This window comes from Equus quagga, chromosome 1 (genome assembly GCF_021613505.1).
Source record: "Equus quagga isolate Etosha38 chromosome 1, UCLA_HA_Equagga_1.0, whole genome shotgun sequence".
Lineage (NCBI taxonomy): Eukaryota > Metazoa > Chordata > Mammalia > Perissodactyla > Equidae > Equus > Equus quagga.
In genome coordinates, this window is record NC_060267.1 from 133,385,939 (window position 1) to 133,409,644 (window position 23,706).

The 23,706-nt window shown below is 38.2% G+C and overlaps 1 protein-coding gene across 2 annotated transcripts in view; it reads left to right on the plus strand.

Annotated features, from left to right (window-relative positions):
- The first annotated feature begins 399 nt into the window (after positions 1–399).
- DCP1A (decapping mRNA 1A) overlaps positions 400–23,706 on the plus strand; it is a 55,166-nt gene continuing 31,859 nt past the window's right edge. Inside the window, exons 1-3 of one of the 2 annotated variants that reach the window (XM_046671802.1) lie at positions 400–565; positions 3,322–3,362; positions 5,780–5,907. In XM_046671802.1, coding sequence (XP_046527758.1) covers positions 431–565; positions 3,322–3,362; positions 5,780–5,907 — 304 coding nt within the window. In that variant the 5' untranslated portion in view covers positions 400–430. The remainder of the gene's footprint in view (positions 566–3,321; positions 3,363–5,779; positions 5,908–23,706) is intronic. The other variant, XM_046671810.1, reaches the window with a different exon arrangement.

Sequence of the window (23,706 nt, forward strand, 5' to 3'; positions counted from 1 at the left end):
GTCCGAACGGCCCGCGAGCCCTGCAGCCACAGCGGAGACTCGTTCCGCGGCCCAGACCCTTCCGTGCGCCAGCCGAGGCGGGCCCCGCGTCAGTCTCCAGCCTCGTCCAGCAGGAGTTCGGAGAAAGTTCGCGGGCAGCCTTGATCGCGGCGGCGGGACATTTTAGCCGGTGGAACCCTGAATCTCCGCCTGCCCGCTCCGCCACGCGGCCACACACACCGCCCTGGACCGTTGGGCCTCCAGGACCTGAGAGCCCGGAACCCGGAACCCGGGGCGTGGGCGCAGCGGAGCATAATAGCTACGGTGCCGCCCGGCTCGGAGGAGAGGCGGAAGTCGAGGGTGCTGACGCCGCTGCGGGAACTCCTCTTCGAAGGCACCTTCCTGTCCGCGACTCCGCCCCCGCCCAAGGGGCTCGGCTCGGGAATTCAAGATGGAGTCGCTGAGTCGAGCTGGGCAGGAGATGAGCCTAGCGGCCCTCAAGCAACACGACCCCTACATCACCAGCATCGCAGACCTCACGGGCCAGGTCGCTCTGTACACCTTCTGCCCCAAGGCCAACCAGTGGGTGAGTACGGCCGGGCCGCTGAGGTCGCCCGCCCGGCAGCCGCCTCTTAAAGGGGCCGCGCGGAGCGCCCTGGGTAGGGGGCTATGCGGGAGGCTAGGGACTGGAGAAGAGCCTAGCGGACGCCAGAGCGGTGTCGGGGGCGCCAGGGGTTGGGAGAGAGGAGCGAGAGAAGTAGGCCCACCACAGAGGGAAAAGCCGATAGAGGGGAGGATTAGAGGAGAATCTGTCGCTTGAGGTCGGGTCCAGGGACGTGGGCGACCTGCCTTCTTTGCGGGTGTGTTGAAGAATACGAGACGGGTGGGGTCAGAAAGATGCCTGAAAGATTCTGTTTAAAGCTTAGAGGGTTATTAGATAAATTACATATGCATAAAATATAAAGTAAACGCCCCACCCCTCCCCGCAGCAGACGAATAAGAGCCCCCTTCGCAGAGGTCATTTGGATTTAAAGCTTGAAATCCAATTAGTTTCAATTCTTGGGAAAGGGGGGAAGATCAGTCCAGCTTTTATCAGACTACACTGTATTTCCAGAGTTTTGGAGAACATTTCAAGGCACTTAGGAAAAGGGCTTCATGTTAATTGGATTCCTTTGAACTCTTTGGAAAAGAGACCCAGTAAATGTCTCGTTTCAGCTATGCTGCTGGTGATGTCACGTCCCAATGCTTCCATCAGACTAAGTACTTTTGGGCTTTTTTGCACGGAAGGGGGTCCGAAAAGTTACAGTCAGTCTGTTCACTGACTTGTTAACCCCTGTTTGAAGCTTCTTTCGCTGTTTAGATAACATAATATCCCGTTTTCTGGTAATCGACCCTTAGCGAACTCATTCAGCTGTAAACTTTACACTTAGAAAATAATCCGTAAATGTTTGGATTGAATTCGTAAATGGCTGACGTTCACATTTCAGTAAGAAATGAAATCCTTATACTAACAAAACTCTGAAAGATTGTTATTGTGATATGTCCTTTACAATATAATAGAGATACGTAGGTTATATTTAATCAGTAATTTTGTGAAAATCATTTGGCATTTATAAACAGATAATTCGGATGAAGAGAGTTTTCAAAATCATCTCGCTTTACTTTATCTTCTTTCCTTCACCTCATGGAAGAGGAGATGTGGGAAGCCACAAAGAACGAAATTACAGGAGTTTTTTCACTGTAGCTGTTTTAGACCTTGCCTTAGTTTGAATTGTTCTTCATCTTTCTTTTCTTGGTCTACCTATAAATTTGTGAAATACGGATTGCAGACAAATGGTGAAGACTTAGGGGTGGGGATTTATTACTAACAAGCTTTTATTTTTAGTTTTTCAGAGACTTTCAGTATTTTGGAATTTTAATTGTGGAATTCTATTTTAAATATGAAATACAAAGTATAATAACCTGAATTGAAAAATAAGCTGCCATTCTTCATTTGGATCATGGCACATACAGCATAACCAAAATCTTTTCTTTCTTTGTTATTTTACAGTGAATTGTAATTTTCCACAGTTTTGTTTGGGCAAGTTTGCTTTCACTGTGAGACAGCTGATTACCAATTTCTTATACTAATAATATTTGAAAGGCAAGAAAAAGCCTCTGAATCCTTAGGAAGGAAAAGTTTCTTGATGATATTTAAGCTAGGGCAATACTCCTGGAAGAAATCAAGATGATAAATATTTTTTAAAAGTTTTTATCCCAACAAATTCAATTTGATATGACTAACATTTAAAGTTTTCTGACAGCTTGTTGATCCCATTAAAATATTTAGGTCCTGTCCAGGCAGTGAACTGCAGACTAATATGATTATTTGGTTTTTTAAAACATTGTAATTGTTTAAAACCTAAATACACTCTTATCACAGCAAATGAAAGATGATATGAGTTGTACTTTCTTAATCAAAACATTTCACTTTAAGCTAAAAAGAATTTTTTTACTTATTTGTAAGACCTACAGTAATTACATTAAGACAGAGTATTGTCTCAGTATTCATGATTCTTCAATAAAATTCTAAAAGTAAACTAATTGTGTTTGACAGTATTTCTTAACTAACCACAAAATTTGCTGCTCATGAAAATATACCAGAATCCCCCAATGATGAAACAAAGTGTCCTGTAAGATAAAATTTCCTTTTCTTTTTTCTACTAACCTTGATAAACTTTAAAAATGAAGAAATTGTTGTACACAGGACCTTGGCTTTACAACTAAGCAATCTGGGTAAAACATTTTAGCTTTAAAAAGTGAAAGCTAGGAGCGTCCTGGTGCTGTAGCGGTTTAGTTCACACGCGCGCAGGCAGCCTGGGGTCCGCTGGTTTGGATCCTGGGCGCAGACCTGCGCACTGCTTATCAAGCCATGCTGTGGCAGGCGTCCCACATGTAAAGTAGAGGAAGTTGGGCACGGATGTTAGCCCAGGGCCAATCTTCCTCAGCTAAAAGAGGAGAATTGGCAGCGGATGTTAACTCAGGGCTAGTCTTCCTCAAAACAAAAAAGTGAAAGCTAATTCCAGGATTTTCTCCTTAAAATCTAAAAAAGGAAAAGAAGAATGCTGGAGATACAGGCAGGTTGCTGGATTGAACACTGCATATATATTAATAGGCATCAGTAGCATAGAAAGGATACAAAAGAAACTGGTAACAGCAGTTTGTGGAGTGAGACTGACTTGACCTGTTCAAAAGTGGTTAATTTTAAAATAAATGTCAATCTTAAATGTGAAGCATTTCTTCTCCATTGGGACTATTTGGGGTTAGATTATGGAGAAGAAACTAATTGATTCTTTGTTATAGGAGAAGACTGATATAGAAGGGACCTTATTTGTATATCGAAGGTAAGTTTTTTTTTTAAATGATACGTATTTTTTAATCTAAGTGTGAGCAATGTCATATGAAGTGGTTCAACCCTGTTGTACATTTGTCATTAGAACTTTCCTGCTTGACCCTTCAAGTATGCATCCATCTCTAGCTGTGAGATCCTAAGTTAGGTCCCTTCTTTGAGCCTTCCTAGGATTCAGAATAAACAGAACTAGATGTTATTTAGGAACTTAGCAAAATGTCTCAAAATAGAAAATATTTTCTAGTAATGAATGAGTCTGAAACAGATTCCTTTCTCCTTTGCCCCATGTTAAAAAATATATAGAGAGAGAGAGAGTTGAGAAAAATATGTGGACTAGCTCTGTGCAGTAATGTAGTTGAAAGGTCCCACAGTTCTGTGGTTACTGAATGGGAGGTTATCTTCTATGACTCCGGTTCTCTCCCCTTTTCCATCTACCCTGAAAGTTCTGGATTGTGTATAGTGTTTTTGTAATGTGTATTTTTAGTTTGAGAGTCCTTTAGAAAGCCTGGATTATTCATAATTGCACATTTTTATTTTCAACTTTTCACAGAATTAATTATTATCTTAAAATGTGATTGGTTTGCAAATTGCAACTTTTGTTTTGTCAGGCAACTTTTGTGGCCTGAGGGCAACTGACAGGTTGTGATAAATCGCGGAGTGCCCTGTTTCCCTGGATCACTCTTAGGCCTGGCCCTCACTGGGACAGGTTCCTCCCCTTGATTTCTAAAGCTCAGGGACTCAGCAAGAGTTATCACTGACTTCTGGTTCTTTTCCTTTCCTTTTTTTTTTTTTTTGGTATTGTGAGTTATCTTTTAATGATTGCCTTTCCCCATTGATGGTAATTAACAAGAATCTGTCAAATACTCTTCTGAATTTTGGTGTACAGCTTTGAGATCTTGTCTAAACACACTGATCTTTTTCTTCCTTTAAATGTAAGTGCTTTGATATTATACACCAAGCTCTTTATTCTTTGAAACTTTGTTCCCTGTTATTCGTCTTTCACCTTTTAAAAAAAAGAGAGAGACCTTTACCCTTCACCTACTTCATTATTCTTCCTTATCAATGTAAATCTCTAGAAACTTCAATGTTGTTAGAACCTTGGTATCTATAATATTTGGAAAGTACTTTTTTGGCCTATTGTTACAGTATAGTATAGATCCACTAATTGTAGAAAATGTGAAATTTAGTATATAGTGAGTGACTTGATTTAATAAAATTCATGGAGGTGTTGAGTCTAATAAAAGGACACCAAAGAAATTCTATTTGGGAAATGTCAGAAGATTTTATGTACCTTGGATAAAGGTATACTTGGGTGTCAGAATATCACTTTGCAGAGCCCAGAATATCACTTTGCACAGTGTAGAAGCCTGGATTTGGAGTCAGAAAACCTAAAGCTGAATCCTGGTTACGTTATTTGTGTGATTTTGAGTGTAGGCTTTAATCATTCTGAGCTTGTTTCCTAATGTATAGAATAGGATTCTGAAATCTTTCCCGTGTACACAGAGAAACTAATGAGAAACTATGAAGTGTTAATGCATGTGAGGAGTGTCTAAAGGGTCGTGTACTGAATCGCCCTGAAGTGGGAACCAAGGATGTTTCTTATTATAGGATTTGAGGCATTTTCTATCTAACTCACGAGAACTATGGAAACCCTATTTGGTGTAAGAAAAATCATTACTGAAATGGCGGGCAGTCATTATTATAACCAGTCCTGTACCATATTTAAATAAATGATATTTTCATTGAGCAAATGTTTATGAAACATCTACTGTGTGTCTCTCTTGGTATACATCTGAAAAAATAAGACAAAAACCCTATTTTCCTGCAGCTTACTTTCTAGTGGAGAAAGACAGTAAATATAAAAAATGATAAGTAAATGATATGGAAAAAGAGGAGGGTTAGAGGTATTGAGCTTGGGAGCATTTAAAAGGGTAGTTCTCAGTTAGGCCTCATTGAGAAAGTGACAAGTGAGCAAAGGCTTGCCGGAGATGAGATAACTGTAGACGCTGGGCAAGTGGTCTGGGCAGACGCCTTTACATGGAAGTCTACGTGTAGGGAGAGTGGCAAGGAACTCAGTGTGGCTGGAGCAGAAGGAGAAGGAAGAGGCATAGGAGACGGAGTCAAAGGGGGCATAATCCCATCAGCTAAGGCCTTGGTGGCCTTAGTAAGAACTTTGGCCTTTCCTCTGAGGGACTGAGTCCTTGGAAGCTTCTGAGAGGAGGAGGGGTACGATCTGACTTAAATTGTTTGTTTACAATTTTGAGTGCTCCAATTTTAAGTTTTTTGTTTATAACTTTTTAGTATTGTGTAATGCAATAATGTATTCATTCTTTGAAATGGTAGTAAAAAAGTAGATAACATTTCCGCAAATTAAACAGTGACTACAGATTTTTTTCTTATATTAAATCTAAGGTCAGCTTCACCTTACCATGGTTTTACCATTGTGAATCGACTGAATATGCACAATCTAGTTGAACCAGTGAATAAAGATTTGGAATTTCAGCTGCATGAACCATTTCTTCTGTATAGAAATGCAAGCTGTGAGTATATCTGTTGTATTATAGTTTGTGTATTTACAATTAAAATTGAGTGACTTTAGTTTCTATCAGCACATTACTTTTGGAGTTTCAAGTTCCAATAAAAAATATGGTTTATACTCTTATGTTTGTATATGAGTCTCTTAGTAAGAGTAAACCTTCTAAATTGGACTTCTAAATTGAAACACTCTTTTATATTCAATACCATATTACTTAACCATAGTATTCCATAGAATAGCATTACATTGTATTTCTGTTGTTCACTTTTTGAAAATGTTTCATTCTTTGTTTTTGTTGTGACATTGAATTATTGGCTGCCCGTGCCCCTGAGCAACAGAACTTAGTTTGAGAGACACAGATGGAGACTGATACTGATATTTCCATCCACAAAGAAAGGACTGTCTTTGCCCTGATAGTGGTATTTTTCAATCTGTTTTATTTAGTTGAATGTCTATTGGGTACAGGCGCTGGGCCAAAAGTGGTTATACTTTTATGTTAATGACACAGTAACCTGTGGGGCGGGGGGTAGGCAGGCTCTTAAGTCAACTGAGACTCAGAGGTGAGTGGCAGCTACTCAGTTGGAAAGTGAGGATTATAACCCTTTTTTCTGATTCCTAGTCCAGGGTCCTTTTAGGCATTGTACAGACCCTCAGAATGGTTGCATGCAGTCAGCAAAGCTAGAGTGGCCCTTTCAAGAAGTAAAGTCTACCCCGTATGCTTGGCTCCTGTATTTCAATATGGCTACTGAAGGTCTGAGTGCTGAGGACAGAAGACAGGCAGTCTGCCTGGCACTAGCTGTGGGGATATCAAAGGTGCTGATGGGGGTAGAGTGATTGTGCTGTGACTGCCGTCGAAGGAGAGTGCTGGAGAAACGTTGCTTCTCACTGAAAAAGGGAAAGTTACTGTGCTTGAATTTCACTTGACTAGGAGGTAACTAGTAGTGGAGCAATGTCTTCTATAAAATATCAAAAGCTGCTGGAAATTATGCGTTTTTACTTCCCTGAATAGGAAATTACAAGGTTTATTTTGAAGCTAGAACCCCCAAATTCTCCCCAGCTCGCTTTTAAGTGTCTGAGTGAAATAGAATCTCTCTCTTGACTTTTCGTTAAACTGTTTGTGCAGATAATTACCTCTCTGAGATTTTAATTTCTGTGGACATATTGGAAATGCTTTTAACACCTGTAAGTTCAAATGGATTTACTTAAACTAATGTCAACAGTAGAATTACTTCAGATGGCTGTTTTCTTTGTGCTGAACATTCTGTTAGAGGAGAAATTCTGCAAAAGAACAGATCCAGTTTTTTTTTTTTTTTTTAAGAGAAATTGGCTTAATTCTGCTCTTTACTACCTGGAGACTTAATCTCGCCATTGCTTCTAAGAAAACTTTGATTATTAAAGTTGTCAGTAGTGAAAGTTATCAGAGGCCCGTGGACTTAATAACCATTTAGCATAAGCCTGAAATGAATCATGTTCTATTTCTTTCACAAGTAAAGGTTCCTGTGAAGTTGAAGGTGCAACATAACACAAATATAATTAAACTGTGATTAACCGAAATTTAACTAATCAGAACCTCAATTATCTCGAAATATTTCTGTAGTCCATGTGTAGAAGAAAAAAAAGCAAATTATAAGAAAGCAAGCTTATGTTAGGTTTTATTTTGTGAAAATCTAGCAGATACCTCAAGTATAACCTGAGGTCAGCATAAAAATGTCAATATTCTATAACTTTAATGCCACTATAGTATCTTAGATTAATTTGTTGTAATGAGGCGATAAAACATTAGATCATCAGGAGTGTTTATTATATTAATTAGAATATTCTTGAACAGAAAAGTGCATTAATGCATTTTACTTCAGAAAGATTTTCAACAAGAGGTTGCAACAAAGATCTCCTTAGTTAAAAGAAAACTCACTTAACTAGGTTGTTCTGTTCCCTGCTTAATTGAGGGTCATCTCCTATGGGCCATACAGTTTCTGATATTGCTAATTAGAAATCCGAGAGCACATAAGCTTGTTTTCAGACTAGAGAAAGGCCTGAAAAGGTCAAGTACAACACTGTGGCTGTATTAGAAACAGTCTAGAAGAGGAGCTTGGGGACAGGACAGTATTTAAAGGAATAGCTGTATCGTAGAGAAGTGACGAGACAGTAAGGGGATTCTGGGAGTGTTAAGGCCTCTCTTGAGTGTATGTTTTGTCTAGCTAGTCTCAAAAGTGGAAAAATAGTCTTGTCAGGTTAGCAAGCTGTTGAGCTGTTTGGGGATTTGTTCTTTAAATAAAAAGTTAATTAGTGTCTGGTCGTGTATACAGGTAATTATACCTGATTCTGTAGCTGCTCTTCTGTTGTTTTCTTGTGGGAAATACCACCGAGACACCTGACCCATTTTACTCAAGGTATACCTTCAGATCCAGCTTCTTTCACTCAAATCAATTTTTAGAGTTAATATAATAGAAAATTGAACTATAACTTTTTCCAGTTCTAAATTCTTGGTTTGGTTTTACTTTATTTTTTAGTTTTTCTTTATATAAAATACCCACCCCTCCAAGCAAAAGGTAAAATCTTACAGAGAAAATGCTTACCAAGAGCTTAGGTTTGGTGATTCTCCTGAATCTTTCAGACGCAGTCTGTTTTTATAGTAGACTGTGCAAGTACCTTTTGGCAGCCACAAGACCCCAAAGGTGCTCCAGTGGGGGTTGGGAGACTGCAGATTCTGTAGTTATTAAGCACAAGTGATGTTCCCAGAACCTTATTTTGATTCCTGATTTACAGATGAGAAAACCAGAGTCCCAAAGAAATTAAGAAGCTTCCTTAAGAGTCACAAATGTTGTAAGTGACAGAGGCAGAAGTCAAATCTAGGTCTGTTGAGCTTCAAACCAATGTTCTTTCTGTTCTTCTGCAACAGTTAAATTACCTACTTCAGCAGTCCACATACTAGAACAATGCTTTCCAATAGAACTCTGTGATGAGGGAAATGTTCTGTATCAGTATTGTCCCATTATAGCAGCTACCAACCAAATGTGACTGTTGAGCACTTGCAATGTGGCTAGTGCAACCAAGGAAAAAGTTTTTTTCAGTCTGTTTCATTAATTAACAGATTTATTATAAATATAAATAATATAATTTAATATCAAATAAATTTACTTGTTTATTGTTAATTTGTTTAATCAGTTCGCGTTTAAATAGCCATATGATGCTAGTCCCTGCCGTATTGGACAACAGAGACCTAAAGCATGATCAAACATACCCTTTTGTTGTGCCGTATCTGAATTTAATAAGCATATGGGGAGCTTTGGACTAGATTTTTATGTCTCCCACTTAGTCATTCCTTTTTAAAATTTAGAATTGATTTCTGGATACACAGGCTGCAGAAGATATCCCTGAGGGTAGCTTTGCCATGGTAACACCTTTGGTTTGGAATTTAGTTTGCAAACAAGAGTTCTATTCTAGGCTTTGCCATTCTACCGACTGTAACCTTGGATGAATGGTTTAAACCACTCATCTGACCCACTTGTCTTAAAAGGGCATCATGTATATGAAGCACATACAAATAGAAAATATTATAGACTGTGTCTCCATCTTGGACTCAAGCCAAATGATCTCTTTGGTGAAGGAGTCATAAGGACTTTAGTATTATCCAGATTCTCTTATAACCCAGGCCATGATGTACCTCTTCCCATCCCTTCTGGCTAGCACCATGACAAGCTGGGGACTGTTTATTTTTACAAATCTTATTTTCAGACCTTGTAGGGGCGATTACTAGACAGCCTAAGGTATGATAAGTTGAAAATATATATATGTTAAAAATGAGAAATCTTAAAGGGTACAGATCTTTTAAAAGTCTCAACAGAAGCAATTCTGATTATTGGGTTATGGTGTTCATTTTTATCAGAATACTGGAACACATAGCACCCTCCTGGCTAAAACTTTATATTAGTGTAATGATGTTTTAATCTGTGGACACTTCTCCCTAAAAGGCATTGATGATAGTTTTAGTTTTATCTGTAATTAATTGGGAAAAACCTAGTTCTTTTGCTTTGTAAACATATGCCTTACTACCAATCTGCTGATCTTCTGTTTTCATTTGTAAACAGAATCCATTTTACTAAGTGGATTATAAAACCATTCTTTGGCGACTCTGAACTTCTAGCAGTTCTGTGGCATAGGCACATCAAAGAAAGTATCCTTCAGTCCAGTCTGGCAATCTCATGACAGAAAATCTTTCTGCTACAAACTTTTAGAAATGCTATATAAAATATTAAATGCATGGTTTAGCCAAAGGGAGTAGGGAACATCTCACTGGGCCAGCATCAAAGTGAAAACTGAAAGCTAAATGGGAAGCTTGTGAGCTGGCACTGGCTGCCAGCTATTATGGCGTTTTGGGGGATGGGGAGCTCTCCTTTATATAAGGACCCCATTATAATTACATGGGATCAGGAAACAAGATCTTGAGCCCTCAGGAAGTGGCGAGTTGGAGCTGAGAGAGACGTACCAGCATCCAGCCGGGTCCTCTGATGTGCTACATATTAATAAATTAGAAAGATACTGATCCACCAACCTAGGGAGATGACAGGTAAGCTTATCTATCTCAATCTAGGCTATGAGTTAGAGGGAAAATGTTTCCCTTGAAAATTGTAACTATAAGTCTTCCGTCGTCATACAGATTTGGGATTCAAGTTACCCCATTCATTTAATATCATTTATTACCTGGGAAAAAAATTAACATAAAATTAATCCTCAGCTGGTGAGTACTCTAGGACACCTGGCAAAAGCAAATGCAAACCATTCTGGAGGGATACATCCTTAACCCTGCTTGCCCAGGAATCTCATTGATAAGCCTCATGGTCCAAAATCACAAAATATTAACAGGAAATAATTGAGCCAGTTGAAGGTAGGATGCAACAAACAGCAGGATTAGCCCACCCTTCCCAAAAACTTTAGTTAATGAAATGATCAGATAGAGACTTTAATGGATGTAAATATCAGATGTAGATTATAAAATAAAATGACAGGTAGATTTGAAAAATAACCAAGTAGAACTTTTAGAAATTAAAATCTTAATTATTGAAATAAACTCTCTACCTGGACTCAACAGTTAATTTATAACACCTGAAAAGAGAATTGGGGAACTGGAAGAGACATCTGAGGAAATTATCCAGAATGCATCCCAGAAAGGAAAAGAAATGGTAAATATGACAGAGAGGATAGAATTGGCAAGTCTAATATATGGCAGAGAAGAATTTCAGGATGATAAAATAGATTCAGAAGGAGGGGATATTTGAAGAGATTACGACTGAAAATTTTCTAGAATACATGGAAGACATAAATCTCCGATTTAGGCAGTAGAATAAGACCCCAAGCGTAATAAATGGAGATGAAGACGCACCTGGACACATCGTGGTGAAACATCAAAGGCAAAGAGAAGCAACCACAGGCTGCTTGAGATCGATTATTGGCAAAGAGCACCAATTAGACTGACAGCATATTTAGTTGCAGCTACTGAATTTGGAAGACAAAGGAATAGTATTTTCAGAGTACTGAGGAAAAAGCAATTAACCAACAATTCAATAATTCAAAAGAACAAATAAAGACATTTTTCAGTAAAAATAGAACTTTTTCCTTCAGTAGCCCCTTCCTGTGGGCACTTCTAAATCACCATTGTCCGGTAGGTATCCACTAGCCACATGTGGCTGTTGAGCACTTGAAATGTAACTAGTGCAAATGAATTTTTAGTTGTATTTAATGAAAGTCTTAATTTAGATTGATTAACAGTGCAGTCCTATAGGCTATAGTTCAGAAGTAAGAAAATTGAGCACAGAAGTAAGAAATGAGATTTAAGTAACAATAATGAGCAAAGAAGAGGAGGTAAATCAAATAAGTATTGACTGTATAAAACAATAAAATAACTAGTTTGAGTAAAGGTATTAAAAAGGCGAAGCAAAAATACTAGACAGTAGTAACTTACGATAAAAGCTGTTCAAACTTAAAGCCTCCCAAGACTGAGGTGAGGGTAGATGAATTAATTAATAGAGACTTTTAAAGCAAGTTATGTGTGTTCAGAAGATTCAGGGTAACCATTGCAGAACAAAAAATAGCATGTCTTAACTTTTAAATTAGTACAAACCAAGCTGAGAAAAAAGTAAATAGAAACCGTGGGAAATAGAAAGCCCAAAATAAAATGACAGAAATAAGTAAACCAGTAATTAGAACAAATGTTAAATGAACTAAACTTGCCAGTTAAAAGAGATTCTAAGATTGGATAAAGATAGAAAATTTGCCAACAATGCTATTTTCAAAAGACTTAAAAACTTGGAAAAGTTGAAGAAAACGGATGGAAGGAGATAAATCAGGCAGCTATTAACCAAATAAGGCTGATATGGCCATGTTAATCACACATGATAGAGTCTAAGGTAAAAATCATCAGGGGTAAAAGTTACCACATAATGATAAAAGGAGTAAATTACCTAGAAAATAAAACAATTCTAATCTGGTATGTACCTAGCGCATGTCAGAAATACATATCAAATTTTAAAAATTGTAATTATAGTGAGAGATTTTAACAGACCGCCTCAGTAATTGACAGATAAAGCAGACAATTTAGTAAGGTTATGGGATATTTAAACAACACAGTTAAGTTTGATCTAATGGGCATATTAAAAAACCCAGCTTCTAGCAATTTGGGAATTTGCGTTTTTTTCAAGTACATGTTAGAATTCTACAAAAATTACTACATGTAGGCCACCCAGCCCAAGAAATTAGAAAAAGAGAAATCTGAGTTAAATTGAAGGGAAATATGGATAAGTAAAGATTAATTGCAGAAAGTAGAAATTGCAATAGGACGACAGAGCAAATCCAAAATACAAAAACTCCCCCGCATAACCTGATTGAGCCAACAAGAGCAAAAAGAATGAGGGCAGGCGTTATAGGCAATATTAGGAATAATATATATATTATGTATGTACTACAGCTAAAGGTAGAGAACACACATTTTTTTTAAAACAAGAACCGTGAAGAACTTTTTGCTTATAAATTTAAAACTTAGATTATGTGGTCAATTTCCTGGAAAAAACATGGTGTAACAAAATTTACTCAGGAATAAATAGATCTCAGTTGGCTCACAAACAATAAGATAACTGCTTGTTGGTCAGTAGTTTAAAATCTCTCCCATCTCAATCCCGTCCCAATCTAAAGAAAATGCTGAGTTGTATTAAGTAAATGGTACTAGGATAGTTAGTTTTGCATTTGAGACCAGCCTCTGAAGCAGCAGATATAGGATCTATACATTTCTGATCTTATCACAGGAAACTTATCTCCATAGGCCACTCTTCTGCAGCGAGGAAATGATACTTCTCTTATCCACCACGCCTTCAGTGAGCAAAGCGCCTCACTCAGTATGTTTCTCTTAGAAGGTGCTTTTCTTCAAGACCAGTGTCAGGGGGCCTTTGATTTCTACTTCTGTGGGCATCTCTCAGAGTGGAAGTGGTAACCTGGAATCTGGGTTTTTATATATATGTACCTATGTCTTAATTATGAAATGTGCCAAGAATATTCTCTAAAGTCAGTTCTGAGCAATTTTTTTAAAAATCCAAAATTTGATATGTGAATCAACGAAAAAGTAAAAGCAAGTAAAACTTTTTTTCTCTGTATTACAACTAGACAGTCTACAGTGTAACCTGTTTATTGAAAACAGTAAGATAAAAGTTGTGGTACCATTAAGCTCTGGTAAAGTTAATCCTGACATTTAATTCTATTTCAGTATCGTCTTTTAGTTTTTAAACGAAGTGATTTTTTAACTCAGGCACACACCTTGATTCAGTGATATTTATTGAGTATCTGATTTGCCAGGCACTTTACCAAGTACTATACCATTTCAATTAAAATTATTCTGTACTTTTAAAGAATGTTAGTTGTTCTTAGTCCTTAGGTTCTATTATATTTTCTTAGAAAATCATAAGCAGAAGTCATTAAATTGTGTTAAAACTTTTAGTCAGAACTCTGCCTTTCTGGTAAGGGTCAAGATTCTTAATGAAATATGCTACTATTACTTAATCCCAGTGCTATGCATACTTATTCCTAAAACAACCCTGTTAGTGGTAAAAAGTAGTAATTTAAGATCTGTGATTTGAGAATTATCAATTGTAAATTTGAATGATTAGGCTAGTAATAGTGAAAATCTGATCCACCAGAGAGACTGAGGGTATTTACATTTTTTTCCTGATTATTTTTAGCAGCAATACTGATCCATTAATTAGAAGGAGTATACAGCCTAGATTTTCTCTTCTCAGACCTAACTTTATTCTGTCCTTAGACCAGTGCGTGATGGTGATTTTAGCCAAAAGAGAAGTAATTATTTTATTTTATATGTATGTTAGATTTGGCATCTTTTTACCGAAAGATAATCATTTTAACAAGAACAACTCTTCATGATTCCTCCACCCAACACCTTAAAGCATCAATCTACTAACAGCCACTTTTCATAGTTTAAAGTGTTTCCTATAATCCAAAAGTACTTTTGGGAAAATGAACAAAGTATTTTGCTCTGTAACCTGCTTAACAACAACAAGAAAATCACCATAACAATAACAATTGAAAATAAAAATATTATTGCAATTTAATATTTTTAAGAACTTACCTCCAAAAGCCTGTGAGAAGTACCTCTTCGTTTCTGCTTCGCTTACAACTTTTCCTTTATATCGGGTATCAATCTCTTGATATAGAGCATTTTTAATTAAAATTAGATCACTAGAAAAAGCAGGGAGATTCATTTCCATAGTGTTGAAAATGCTGCTGCCAAATGGAAAGTTTTAGTAGAAAAAATACTGTTGTGTGTGCTTTTTTTTTTTTGTCCCTGCTTGTCCTTTCTCAGTTCAAGGGCAAGACTCAGAACAGTAGAGATGGTAGGTGGCTGTTGGCATTTGGCGCCAATCTTCAGACTTAAAGCGCAGTGCAGAAAATTTCCTTGCAAGAGAAGTTTATAATTTGTCAAGTCAAAAAATGTGAGCTCTACCTCCAAACTGCAAGAGGAATTTATAAACAATTTAAAAAGTTCCACAGTTCATTCTTTGTGATCTTTAAATTCAGCACAGTACTTCTTATTAGCCTGAAGAAAGGCAGGCAGTCTTCAGCCAGCAGCAACACTGCTGTGATTGATATGATTCTGCAATCAGTGAAGGAGAAAGGATCTGTGGCAACTGCATTAGTCTGGCCTTCTGGACCAAGATAAGGAAAGAGCCTTGCTGTTGCCACGTTTGTAGACTGAAAAGGTAAAAGCACCATGAAAACATAGAGTGACTTAGAATTCAAGGCCGACCCTGGTATCACTGTTAGGTCAGATGTTTCAGAAACCCGTGTTGCTGTCTGTCTATTGTAGCTGCTGCTTAGTATTTCAGTAGAGCCTCTACCAGGTGCCTTCCTGTTAACTTTGTGAGTGCATGAATGTTTCAGAATTCTCAAAGCAGATTCTTTTCATTATGCCTCATTATTGGCTTTTTTCCGCCTTAGGTAGTGTTGTCAGGTAAAAAGCAATTTTTAGCTTTCTTTTATTGTGGTGTTATCTTAATTATAAAGCTTTTAATAGTTAACTGTGCATTCACCATTTATCTCTTTTAGATAATCAGTGTTTTCTCTTGTGAGAACTAACAAAGGAAAGCAACAATTACTTGTAGCTAGGAGGCAGAAATGTGTTCTTAATATGTATGTGTATAAGTTTTCACTTTGTGTTTACATAGTGAAGTTCATTGTGGAGGTACAAATTGAAACAACCACTAGTCCAAGGAGTTTTGAAGCCACTCTGGAGTAGGCAGAATAAATCTCGGGACTGAGCCCTTGAGGTTCAGTACCCTGGAGGGTCCGGGCAGATCAAGCTACTTACAGTGTCACTGCTGCCAGGCACGCTCAGCTTTTTCTTTTTATTAAAAGGAAGGCATGGGGGGCAGCCCAGTTGCAGAGTGGTTAAGTTCGGCATGCTTTGCTTCAGTGGCCTGGGTTGGCAGGTTCAGATCCCAGGCATGGACCTGTTACACCACTCATCAGCCCTGCTGTGGCAGCAGCCTATGTATAAAGTGACGGAAGATTGGCGCAAATGTTAGTTCAGGGCTAAGAAAAAAAAAAGTTAAAGAAGGTGACATAGAGTAAGCATTTGCTACCAATTTTTAAAGATTGAGTTACTTTACACACACATATCTGGATTTCTTCCTTTTGTTCTCATGACAAAATGGCGTGCATGGCCACACAGCACCTGCATTCCTGCAAGTACTGATAGCCAGCTGGAGCTCTGGGTAGGACGTGACCCCACAGCTTCACCGATCTCACCACACCCTGGGGTCTCCTATAGGCCTGTGGGCATTTGCCGTACAAGCCTCGGGTGGGTGATCTCTTAGTGAACTGGTGGAAGAATGTGTAGGATGGAAGTTAAGGAAGGCAGCAAAGAACTTCTCCCTTTTCTTAGACCACTGTCTGACCTGTTTCCCAAAACCCAAAGTGTAGATTTTTGGAAGCCTAGGAAACAGGAACTCAACTCCATGGAGGCCAAGAGCCATTCTTCCCACTCTTTGTTGTCCCTTATGACATGTAGAAATAATAATATTTGTGTGAGACACTGGGGTGAATAGACCACAAGTGGGGATTGGACGGATCCAACATTTTGGCACACCGTAGTCACTTGCAGCACACACTGAGGAGAAGCTCTGCCTCAGGGAGTGGCGAGTACTGTGTGGCAATAAATCCTAAGAGCAGAGGTAAAACCCTAGTGTGATTCACTGTTTTATTTGGAGTTGCTCATCATTTAAGAATAAGAAGTTTATAAATAGGAATGATCAATTGTGATATTCTTTGGTTTATTTTCCTAATCCCCAAAATAGTCCAGTGGTCGTTTCAGGTATCTGAATCCTATACTGTTAAAAAGGGACTGTGGATGCTATGTTGCTGGTAAATATTTTCAGACTTGATTTAATTTAGAGAGGGGTGCCAAATTTTAAAATAATAAAACCAAAGAGCTTGCAGAATAGCATTCTTAAATTTCCTGGCATAAGTATTTTAGTCAGTGTTCAATAAATAAATAATTAGAGGGGCTGGCCCCGTGGCCGAGTGGTTAAGTTCGCGCGCTCCGCTGCAGGCGGCCCAGTGTTTCATCGGTTCGAATCCTGGGCGCGGACATGGCACTGCTCGTCAAACCACGCTGAGGCAGCGTCCCACATGCCACAACTAGAAGGACCCACAACGAAGAATATACAACTATGTACTGGGGGGCTTTGGGGAGAAAAAAGGAAAAAATAAAATCTTTAAAAAAAATAAAATAAACAAATAATTAGAATTTAAGTTTTAGGAAGTGGGCTCTTTCTCTGCCACGTTAGTGTTCAGTGGTGTTTTAAGATGTCTGCTCTTTTGGCCAAAGAGTGTAAGCTGCTAAGGTAAGTGAATCAGGTTTACCGGCCTTGCTTACAGGTTCTCTGCATTTCCTCGCCTGCCTGTTTGCCACCTGCCCCGTCTCCTTTTGTGACCCCAGGTCACTCAGTCTTTGGCTCCACACCCTTTGTCCTGTGTGTGTGCGCGTTCTACCACCACCTCGGAGCCTTGCTCTTCTCTCTCTTTCCCAGCCTTTTGATGTGATGTGGAGCCATGAGGCTTATTCTTGTCTTAAAGGAAATGATCTGTCGAGGTAGAGGCATTTGCTTTTTCACTTGCCGGGGCAGGTTTGTGTTTGTATAATCTGTTCCATTCTTGTGTTACTTTGATACTCAAGAGTCTTCCTTATGTCTAGAGTAAGTGTCTTGGGCCATGTTCAAAGCCCATTTTCTTGTTTTTGTTTCTGGTGTAGGGCATCTTTGTCAGTATCGTCTTTAGAAATTTTGTAACTCTTAACACTATTGCCAAAAAGCTTTTATCAAACGCCCTTTTCTTCTTGGTGCGGTACTGAGAAAATCTCCAGCCTCCTCAAATCCTTTTAGAAAGTAGGTCAGATCTAAATAGTAAATGAATCAAAAAGACAACGTGTGCATGAGAATGATTCCCAGCTCTGTTTTTGTGACATTTCACAGGATCTCTAAAACTCTCAAGGGATTTTACAAAGGCTCCAAATTAATTTGGATTTTCTTGATCTTGTGTGTGCCATATACCACTCCAGATGAGAAGGAGAATGAGGTATAACATCAAATCCGGGTGGCCTGCTGGATCTTCAGACAGGGCTCTCTAGGGAAAGGGAAAACTTGCGCCTCAGCTTTTTTAAATTTCTCAGTATTAAATAATACAATACCTTTAATCTTTGTTAGTCTTATTTTTTATACTTTCGAAAGAAAAGGACTCATTTGAAAAGCAAAGAAAGCATTTAATTTTGGATTTTCTTTTCTGCATTTTGATATTTTTCGTGGAAGTACAACTTAAAGGTAATTAAATGTCCTGTCACATCCCCTGGCTCTTCAGTAACTTGCCTGTACAGCATGACCTGGGACAGCTGTTAACAGCCACAATATGTGGTGGATGTCCAATAATTAAATAGTTTGCTTTCATCTTGAGAAAAGCCATTTATAAAACAGGATGCCATCATCATTTGCCATAGCAAAATAATACTGTGTTGCCAGATCCCTAATTCCTCCGTGGTATAGTTAATCAATAAAAAATTATTTCAGGATATTTCAGCAGGCATGTGTTCGTCCTTAGGTGTTAGAATGTAAGTTCTCTTGAGGGAAGAATACTTAGCTTTGGTTTGGAGACAAGGTCCTCTGTGGTTTTAGCTATCTGGCAGACTTGTCTGTCTTTCCTCACCAGTGACAGTGACAGGCTCAGTGGCAGCTCCCTGGGCCTTCTTGCCAGTTGCATGCACTGAGCATTTGATACGTTGGCAGACAGAGCTGATTCTTGGATGCGTGTCTGAACCTCTACAGGTCTGCTTTTGGCAGAATCGAGTGTGAGTCTTATCCTTTACCCATTAAGCTATCATTATGGCTTCCTTATCTTTATTTCTTCTGCAAACATGCCTTTGAAAGTGTTTGGCTCTTTTTTGGCAGTTTACTTGATAATGTACAAGAGAGGAAGGCACGTGTCTTATTTCTAAATTATAGTATATTTCTTCAAAGGAAAAGGGGGGACTTAAGTGAAGATTTGTCAAAATAAGTTGATAGCTCTGGTGGGCTTATTTTGATCATCAATACGGAATTCTTTGCTGAGAGTTTGGTTTGCAGTCCCCTATGAAAACATACTTAAATGCCTCTGTTTAGTGTAAAAAATGTTGTGTGTTCCTCTCTGAGCCTGATATATTGCATATCATAAACTTTTTCTCATCGCTATAAGTTGTGTGGGTGTGTCTATTAGATGAAAACTGGAATCTTTTGTATTTGGACTCTTGTGTTTTTTGTGTTCTTGAGCCAAGGTTGAAAGAGGCGTATTTAGAGGAAGGTAGTTGTGTGTAATTGCCATATATGGTCTCTTTTCAAAGCCCTAGTCTGATTTACTCTATGTTGGAGCAATCTTTAGCTCCTAGGAACATAACTGAGACCCCACAGTAGATAATGCCTAATAATTATCTCCTCTGTAACAAGGCTGCTTCTGTGCTCCTTCCATTGGAATGTGAAAGCTACATTTAATTTGTTGACTTGCATCATGTCAAATATTCCAAAATTTCTTGTTATTCATTGAGCTTTGATTCTGTTTGAAGCATTGGTAGTGTTTTGAAGTTCTGTGAACAGAAGAGGGACTGTGAAAATGGATTCCAAACACGAGAAACTATTCACAGCAGGCTGAAGGCTCAGAAAACAAAAGCGAACTTAGGCTGCCTTGTGGTAATGCATGCAGTCACCTGCAGGACACATGACCAGATGTGGGGTCTGACAGTTAAGGACAGTTTTAGTGTAATTGGAAGGTTTCCCTGCTAGAGAAGCCCCCTCGCAAACAGGGTAGGAAAAAATCGTGATCTTTATTCATTAAAATGAAGTCATTCACTTTGGTCTGTGTATCAATAATGTTTTAATTGACTCTACAATGACAGTAGAAAAAATCCAACTAAGTTTTTATTTCCATTGAAAAGGGAACTTTTAAAGTTATGATTGGCCATGAGTCTTTTGTAGAGTATAATGACATTAATTAAGGATGAAACAAAAAAACTCACCATTAAAACAGCCTTTATTATCCACTGAAAACTAAAGGAAATTGAAGAAGGCAAATAAATAAAAAGGTATTCTATGCTCATGGATTGGAAGAATTGATATTGTTAAAATGTCCATACTACCCAAAGCAATCTACAGATTCAGTGCAATCCCAATCAAAATTCCAATGGCATTTTTCGCAGAAATAGAACAAACAGTTCTAAAATTTGTATGGAACCACAAAAGACCCTGTATAGCTAAAGCAATCCTGAGAAAGAGCAACACTGGAGGCATCACACTCCCTGATTTTAAACTATATTACAAAGCTATAGTAACCAAACAGTATAGTATTGACATAAAAACAGACACACAGATCAATGGAACAGAATAGAGAGCCCAGAAATAAACCCATGAATATATGGTCAGTTAATTTACAACAGAAGAGCCAAGATGTGCAATGGGGAAAGGACAGTCTCTTCAATAAAGGGTGTTGGGAAAACTGGACAGCCACATGCAAAAGAATAAAATTGGGCCACTATCTTACATCATACACAAAAATTAATTCAAAATGAATTAAAGACTCAAATGTAAGACCTGAAACCATGAAACTCCAGAGAAACACATAGACCATAAGATCCTTGACGTCAGTTTTGGCAGTGATTTCCTGGATTTGACACCAAAAGCAAAGACAGCAAAAGCAAAAATAAACAAGTGGGATTACATCAAACTAAGAAGCTTCTGCACAATAAAGGAAACCATCAACAAAGTGAAAAGGCAGCCTAACGAGTGGGAGCGAATATTTGCAAATCATATATCTGGTAAAGGGTTAATACCCAATATATATAAAAAACTCATACAATTGAATAGCAAAAGAACAAACAATCTATTAAAAATTGGGCAGAGGGTCTGAATAGACACTTTTCCAAAGAAGACGTACAGGTGGCCAGCAGGTACATGTAAAGATGCTCAACATTACTAATCATCAGAGAAATGCAGCTGAAAACCACAATGAGATATTACCTTGTACCTGTTGGAATGGCTGTTATCAAAAAGACAAGAAATAAGTGTCGAGGATATGGAGAAAAGGGAACCCTCATGCACTGTTCTTGGGAATGGAAATTGGTGCAGCCACTATAAAAAACAGTATGGAGGTGTCTCAGAAAATTAAAAATAGAACTACCATATGATCCAGGAGTTCTGCTTCTGGGTATTTATCTAAAGAAAACAAAAACGCTAATTGAAAGAGATACATGTACCTCCTGTTCATTGAAGCATTATTTACGATAGCCAAGACTTGGAAACAACCTAACTATCCATTGATGGATGAATGGATAAAGAAGATGTAGTGTGGGCGCCAGCCCAGTGGCATGGTGGTGAAGTTTGCATGCTCTGCTTCGGCAGCCTAGTGTTCAGATCCCAGGTGCAGACCTACACACTGCTCGTCAACCCATGCTGTGGCAGCATCCCGCATACAAAATAGAGGAAGATTGGCACTCATGTTAGCTCAGCAACAATCTTCCTCAAGCAAAAAGAGAAAAATTGGCAACAGATGTTAGCTCAGGGTCAATCTTCCTCACCAAAAAAAAAGAAAAGTACTGTGTATTTATATATACATAACTCATATTCAGTGGAATATAATTCAGCCATAAAAAAGAATGAAATCTTGCTGGTTATGACAACATAGATGGACCTTCAGGGCATTGTGCTAAGTGAAATAAGTCAGACAGAAAAAGATAAATACCTTAGGATCTCACTTATATGTGGAATCTTAAAAAAATAAAAGCCAGTCTCATGGATACAGAGAACAAATTGGTGGCTGCCTGAGGCAGGGGAGTCATGGGGTGAGTGAAATAGGTGATGAGGGTCAAAAGGTACAAATTTCTGGTTATAAAATGAGTAAGTCACAGGGATATAATGTACAGCATGGTGAGTATAGTTAATAACACTGTATTGCATATTTGAAAGTAGCGAAGAGAATGAATCTTAAAAGTTCTCATCACAAGGAAAATATTTTTTGTAACTATGTATGGTGATAGATGTTAACTAGTCTTATTGTGTGATCATTTTGCAATATACACAAATATCAAATCATTACATTGTATACCTGAAACTAATATAAGGTGTGCATTATGCCTCAATTTAAAAAGTTTTTATTAACAGTGGCTTTCTAAATTAATGTACATTGATAGTATCAATATATGTTAATGTATATTGATAGAGTTCAAATAATAGTTATAGAAAAGGGATTTTTAATTTATTTAGAGTTTCTTGTACTAACATTTATATTTCTTATATTCTGTCATTCTTTTAATGTATAATTTTTAACTTTATTTATACTTCTATGTGTTGCTTTAGTCTTCAAGCATAATTGAAGCTCATTAACTTTTTGTTTATATAAAAAATTTTATGTTATTTCAACTAGTAAGGCAATGGGTGTGTAGTGGCAAGACTATAGACCTAAGGATGAGAAGATCTGAGGTCTAGTTCTAAGGCTATTTTTCTCTGATTTATTGATACATCACTTAGTCTTTCTGTGCGCCTCCATCCATGAAAGTGCATAACAAGACTTCTGATCCAAACAAAATGGCATAGACTTGTCTCTCCTTGCTTCTCCCTGTTATGTACAACTGTAAAACCCAGAAACAACACAAGAGACAGTCAGGAGAATTCTGAAAGGTGGAGAGAGGAAGACAGTTTGGTGCAGGACCCAGAACTGGCAGGACAAGACAGCAGCAGAAGAAGGGGACCTAGGCTTGGTGTCTCTTGATCTCCAACCTAGCGACAGAAGGTGGCCCTTATTCCGCCCCTAGATTGAGTGGGAGCCCTGCCAACAGTACCAGAAGAGCCCAGCAAAACTGACAGGAAGGATTGGAAGCCCTAGTGACAATAAGTGGCTACTAGGGAAGTGCTTTCCCACCCTTCCGTGAACGGGAGGTGGGGACAGACGAGGATTCCCATCACAACCAACCTGGCCTGGGAAGCAGTCTTCACCTGCGAAGGTCAGAGGCTCCCTCTCCCACCAGAGGCACCCCAGATGGCCTATCCGTGGGAACTCCCCCCACCCCTTCAAGCAGCACTGGCTGAGAGCCTACTAAATTCCCACCTTAAGAAATTAGAAAAGGAAGAGCAAAATAAACTCGAATCATACAGAAGTAAGGAAAGAATAAAGATGAGAGCAGAAATCAATAACATTGAAAATATCAAAATAGAGAAAAATCAATGAAACAAAAAGCTGGTTCTTTGAAAAAAAGTCAGTAAAATTGATAAACCTTTAACAAGACTAACAAAAAGAAGACACAAATTACCAGTACAGGAATGAAATAGTGGATATCACTACAGGTTCTCCAGACATTAAACGGGTAATAAGAGAATGCCATGGACAACTCTGCATTCATAAACTTGACAACTTAGAAGAAATGGACCAATTCCTTGAAAACCACAAACTACAAAACTCAACCAAGATAAAATAGATAATATGAATAGTTCTGTAGCCATTAAAGAAATTGAATTCATAATTTAAAAGCTCTCCAAAAACAAATCTCCAGGCCCAGATGGTTTTTCTGGAGAATTCAAAGAATTAACACTAATTTTACACAGTTTCTTCCAGAAAACAGAAAAGGAAGGAACACTTCTCAGCTGATTTTATAAGGCCATTATTACCCCGATACCCAACCAAGGCAAAGACAGTACAAACCAAGAAAACTACAAATAAGTATCTCTCATGAACTTAGATG